Here is a 6,156-nt window from a genome sequence, read left to right on the forward strand (position 1 = left end):
TGGGCAGCAGCAAGTTTTTCTTTTGTTAGAGGCCATTGTTCAATCCATAAAGGGTCATCCGATTTCCACAAAATTTTTATAGGCTCCATCTACAATTAAAACTCTAAATGAGCTCCCCATTGTTCTAAAACATCACGGCCCAAAATGTTTAAAGGAACATCTAAAATATAAGGTTTCAAAACAGCCACCTGGCCATCTTCCGAAGTGAATGTTACAAATTGAGAAGCTAGACCAATACTTTGAACAGGAGCTTTACCAACCCCCTTGATTTGGCAGGGTATTATACTATAAGGGACTTTATTTGGCCAGTCTGCAGTTTTAATAATAGTAATGTCCAACCCAGTATCAATCAGTACCGTAATTTCCTTGGAGTTTAATCGCACCTTTATCAAAGGTTGCATCTGTGTAATCTGAGTTGACCAGAAAACATTTTTCCTATCTGTGCTACCGAATCCACCTTGCCTTAAATTACTTGATTCTCCAATAGGAATAAAAGGTAGCAGTATTAATTGAGCTATTTTGTCACCGACTTTAAATGTGATGTCCACTACAGAAGACATAAGAATCTGAATTTCCCCAGTATAATCAGCATCTATAACTCCTAAGTGAACTGTAATTCCCCTAGCACTTAAGCTAGATCTTCCCGCTAGGAGAGCAAAAGTTCCCAATGGTAAGGGTCCATAAATTCCGGTGGGTATTTTCTGAGGTCGATCACCCCCGATCAAGGTAAAAGTTTTTATAGCTGGTATGTCCACTGCGGCGCTGTGTTGGGTGGCTGGTTTAAGGGAGAATATGGTGGGTTTCCCCTGTTCATTTGTCCTGGGCCTGGGGTAGGGCCCGCAATTAAGTTTCCCTGTTGTCTTCCTGCAAAATTAGTATTTATTTTTGTACGACATTCTCGAGCCCAGTGTTTCCCCTTTTTACATTTGGGGCAGATTCCAGGTCCACGACCTTTCTTTGCCTTCTTTTCTTTACAATTTTTCTTTAAATGTCCTATCTTGCCACAACCATAGCATTTTATATTGCCTGATTGTTGAGATTGCAAGGAACGCCAGGTAGTGGCCATGGTTTCAGCAAACATTTGTAGTTTCCTGCTTTCTGATGTTATATCTTTACAAACTTTCATAAAAGCGTTAAGATCACCAGTTTCCTTTATGGGGAGCAAGGCCCGTTTACAATCATCATTAGCATTTTCATAAGCTAGTAATCTTAACAATTGCTGTTTGGCCTCTTCTCCAGCTACAGTTCTTTCTAGAGTTAATTTTAACTGGGACAAAAATTCCACGTAGGGCTCATTAGTTTTCTGTATAACTCTGGTCCAGGACCTATAATGCTCCCCTGTCGGTCGAACCCGTTCCCAAGCCTCTAAACTAATTTCTCGTAATTGATCATGTATTTCCTCTGGGGTATTAGCTTGTGCTGCAACATCAGCATATTGCTCTATTCCTGCCAACATTTGATATGTAATAACTTGAACCCTAGGGTTGGGGCTAAGAGCATTTTTATGGGCCTGTTCCAAGCAAAGCTCAGAAAACCACATCTGCCATTGCAGGTATTCTGGCTCTCTTAGCAGAGCTCTACATATTATTCTCCAGTCCTCAGGAGCAAAATTATTATAATGTCGGGCCATGCCAGCCAATAACTCTTTAACATAATGCGACTGTGGCCCATATAAAGTCACTGCCTTTTTTAAACGAGTGATATCTTCTATGTTTATACCATCATAATATGGTGCTTGAGCCACTCCCTGCACAGGAGGAGGCCTGATTACAGGAAAGGCAAAAGCATTAATATCTTCCTCTGTAGTATCATGATCCTTTATTCCATCAAGCTCAGCTAGCGCAGCAGAAAAAAAAGGATTTTTTAAAGACAATTTCGGTCTGATAGATATCGGCGGTGCCGATGGTTGTTTCTGATTTTGTTTGGATTCCTCTGAGAAGGACATAATTTGTTGGAAAATTTTCCAAATATCCTCAATCTTTGGATTAGCCATGTCTTTTGTTTTTATTTTAATATCATAATCCTCATTACATTCACTAGGCTCTCGTGAAGATGTAAATTTAAAAGCGTCCTCTTCTACCTCTTTTTTTTTATCAGAGTCTAAGGGAAGATTCTGTATAGCAGGAGTAATTTCTTTAGGGAAGTCCTCCACAGTCCTATCATCCTCCATTGCTCGGAGCACAGTAAGGATCATGGACCAAATAGACCAGAATCTTACAGGGATTTTCTCCCCCTGCCTCATAGCTTTTTCTATATTATGTCTAACGCGCTGCCAACATTCCATATCTAAGGTTCCTTCTTCCGGGAACCAGGGATTCCATTCACGAACCACCTTTAAACACATTTCTATATCAGAAGAAGCAACAGTAACACCATAAACAGCGAGTGAATGCTTCAGCATTCGAACATAAGGAGTAGAAATTCCTTGTCCCATGACCCTGTAATGTTAATGCTTACCAGTATTATAAATACTCACCCCTCCTGAGCGTCCTTCAGAGTCCCTGTTCGGGCGCCACTTGTCAACGTCTAGTGCGTTGGGGTCCCTGGGTAGGGGTCTACAAAGAAGCCAGGACACAGGGGATGCAGAGCAAAGGCAGCACTTGCAACTGCATGTTGCGGTTTATTTTTCCCATACTTTTATAGTAGAAGAAATCAAATAACAATAGTGAGTCAAGAACAGAACGTGATCAACAAGAGCCATTGAAACTAGAATAGGGAACACATTAAAACTATAATTGGGAACACTGCGAAATGGAAACTCTAGCCTATTGACGCTGGCCTATTAAAGAATTCCCGTAATCACCCATCCCTGGAAGACAATGTGTTTTGTTCTTTAAAGTTAATAAGTCAACATACATTTAAAGCCAACTCCCGCCATCCCAGGCCTCCAGGGCCTGCCTCGTGATCCACGGGGGGGAGAACGTTTTCTCCCCCTACATCAGGTTTGCCTGGTTTCCATGGCCACCTCAGCAGCCCCAAAGGCCCGGGGGCTAAAAAGCTAACCCACTTGTGCCACCTCAATTCCCTCCTTTTTCTTTTGTTGTAACAACATAGCCTTCCACAGGGTGACGAGAGAACTCCTTGTAGGTCGAAGATGACAAAAATATAATAAAATAAGACAAACCATTATAATAAGTAAGACAAGGCCAATGCCTCCAGCAGTGTGCCCCAGACTTTGTATAATTCCTTTTGGGTCTAACCCTTCTAAATGCTTATCTAAATTTTTAAGAAATATATCTGCTAAATTCGCAGCATCCTCGGTTTGAAATGATTTTCCAAACACTTCTTGTACATTGGTCTGCAGATTATTAATCATATCTATAGCGGAAGAATTACCCTCCAGATAATTTTGAACGATACTCCATTCATGTTGAGACTCATTATATTTTAAATTAGTCACACAAAAAGTTGTAGAATTCCAATCACAATGTAGCCAGATTTGTCGTTCTAGAGTCAATACCTTTTTTCCTAACCAACTCACAGTTTGTTTAAGAACATCAATCTGTGTTTGTAACCGAGTATCTATCATAGTTTGAGAAAGCCATAAATCTCGAGAATCTTGATGCCAGATTTCTACAAAGTGTTTAGTCTGTAGCGAGGTATATAACGCAATCCCTGAAATTGCGGCCAATGTAGTGACAGTAATTAGACTCAAAATGGTCGCTACAACTAGACCAAGAAATCTTTTGGTTCGTTGTAAAATTTTCTTAAAGAATTCCATGACAAATATATCCACAGGATTTTGAGCCCAATGCCTTTCTAAATTAACAGGAAGCCATATATGAGAGCGTTGCTGCAGTATCATAATGACATGATCTGACCCAACGGAAACCGAGGTATTAAGACAAGAATATAACTGACAGTTTATACAGCTAATTCCATTATTAAAATTAAGTTTTCCCACTAGGAAGAGGTAAGGCAAAGGTACACAGGCTGTAATATTAGTTTCTTTAAAAGAAGAAGAAGTATAATTAGATGGGGATCTAGAAGTGCCAACGTATTGTCCCTGATACAGTCGAATAGGTCGGAGAGCAGCTGCAATCTTCCAGAGGTGCGTTTGAATATGATCAGGAAATTTTCGATGTGCGATTCGAGGATCTGCAATTTCGCCGTCTCCCCAAGCCATTAGACGGTCACTCTGTATTATTTCTGTCTGACTCTTCAGTGTTCGACTCTTCCTTGATGGAATCCTATGAGATAATAAAGGACTACAATATGTTTTATTCCATTCAGAGCAATTTGTAAAAAATTGACCATAAGGCCCCCACATGATGAAATCCTTATAACGCTTTGCAAATCTCCCAACACATTCTTGCCATACAAACGGCTTATATCCATGTTCCCGATATGTAAAATCAGGACAAGTAGGAAGGGAGGGAAATTCTACAAAAGTAACGTCTTCCCAAGTCATATTCAGGGACCAGGCTTCAAGCCTTTGTAGTTGGGTCCTAGAAGTAAGAGTACTATTGCCAGGCAGAATCCAATTTTGCCAATTCATCTCCAAACAAGGAGAAGGCCCCAAACATATGTAAGGGCCATCCCCTTTGTAAGAGAAATTAAAAGGAGCACCATCATCACGATTAAGAGAAGTGAAGTTTTTCCAAGGCGGAGATAATATTGGAGGAACCGTATAAACGGAGATATCCGCAGAGCCCCAGGGGGTAGGCTCCATCATTGGGGGATTAGGTATATAGGCCCAATAGCTTACATTAGTGACCTCAGCTGAAGAAGAAACAGTGAGGAGGGCGCACATGGCCAAAAATAGATTCTCAGGTGAATGAGCCTTTCCAGTACGCTGCAAAAGATTTTGCCCTTCCCCACTAAGCTTTTTTATCTGTCCCCAAGTGGGAAAAGTAATAGCAAACGTATGACGGCGGCGGCAAGGGCCCAGACTCAGATGTGCCATGGCTTGTAATGGAAGATCAGGGCCCGGAGCGCGATCCCGTCGTCGGTACGGTACCGTCCGAATTGGTCCGTGGCTGGAGCCATCGCGCGGGGATCCAAGAGCAAATCTGTCCATTCTCTGTAGAGACATAAGCATAACCCTTTCCTCTATAAAGTAACAATTCTGGTTGCCATTCTGCATCCGCAGCTGGCTTATACCATATTGCCTCTTTTAACAGGGAGGAGGTAGTTTCTCCTTCGATGAAATGTTTTTCTGCTCTGGACAAAATATCTCCTTGTGGGAGATTTAAGAAATTCAGGGTAAACAAGGCCTGATTTAAAATAGATCGTGCATTAGATTGTGTAAAGGCTAGAAGAGGATTCCTTTTCCTCCGTTTTAATTTTTTAATTTGTAATTTTAATGTGCCATTAGCTCGTTCTACGATTGCCTGTCCTTGTGGGTTATATTCAATGCCTGTTTTATGAACAATATTATATTGATCATAAAAGGATTTAAATTTGTTACTAATATAAGCAGGACCATTATCGGTTTTAATAATACTAGGTAATCCCATTACCGCAAAGGCTTCTAAAAGATGATTAATTACATGATTGGTTGTTTCTCCACTTTGGGCAGTAGCCCATATAAATTGAGAGTAGGTATCAATCACTACATGGACATAAGAAAGTCGGCCAAATTGCGCAACATGGGTCACATCCATTTGCCATTAATTCGTTAGCATATAATCCTCGAGGGTTAACACCAGTTTTAATTGATCTCAGGTGTAGAGGCCTGCAAATAGGACACTGTTTGATAATATTTTTTGCATGACGAAAAGGGATTTTATATTGAACATGAAGTCTTCCGGCATTAGTATGTAATAATTCATGTTCTTTTTCAGCAGATGCGAAAGAGACCAAAGCATCAACTTGGGCATTACCATAAGTCAAGGCACCAGGGAGATTAGTATGAGAACGAATATGAGCCACATAGATAGAAGCGTTTCTGGCTTGTAAAAGTTTTTGCAATGAAAGAAATATATTAAGTAGTGTAGTTTTAGGGGAGTAAACTACAGCAGTGCCAATATTTTTTAGTACTTCAACAGCATAGGCTGAATCAGCAAGAATATTAACATCCATAGGAAAATCTATTAAAACTTGGGCTATAGCAAATAATTCATTCTGTTGGACTGAATTAAAGTCTGTAATTTGAACCCAATATTTTTTAGAAGTCCAATAAGCACTTTTTGTTTTTGATCCATCAGTAAAAAC

The 6,156-nt window shown here is 40.3% G+C and overlaps 1 protein-coding gene across 4 annotated transcripts in view; it reads right to left on the reverse strand.

Moving 5' to 3' along the window:
- LOC110583691 (endogenous retrovirus group K member 7 Env polyprotein-like) overlaps positions 1-5,644 on the reverse strand; it is a 9,819-nt gene extending 4,175 nt beyond the window's left edge. For 2 of the 4 annotated variants that reach the window (XM_044912309.1, XM_044912310.1), the window contains exon 1: positions 2,477-5,644. In XM_044912309.1, the coding sequence (XP_044768244.1) occupies positions 2,999-5,086 (2,088 nt within the window). In that variant the 5' untranslated portion in view covers positions 5,087-5,644 and the 3' untranslated portion in view covers positions 2,477-2,998. The remainder of the gene's footprint in view (positions 1-2,476) is intronic. The other 2 variants (XM_044912312.1, XM_044912311.1) reach the window with 2 other exon arrangements.
- Positions 5,645-6,156: the final 512 nt, after the last annotated feature.

The sequence above is a fragment of the Neomonachus schauinslandi genome, unplaced genomic scaffold (assembly GCF_002201575.2).
Source record: "Neomonachus schauinslandi unplaced genomic scaffold, ASM220157v2 HiC_scaffold_1099, whole genome shotgun sequence".
Lineage (NCBI taxonomy): Eukaryota > Metazoa > Chordata > Mammalia > Carnivora > Phocidae > Neomonachus > Neomonachus schauinslandi.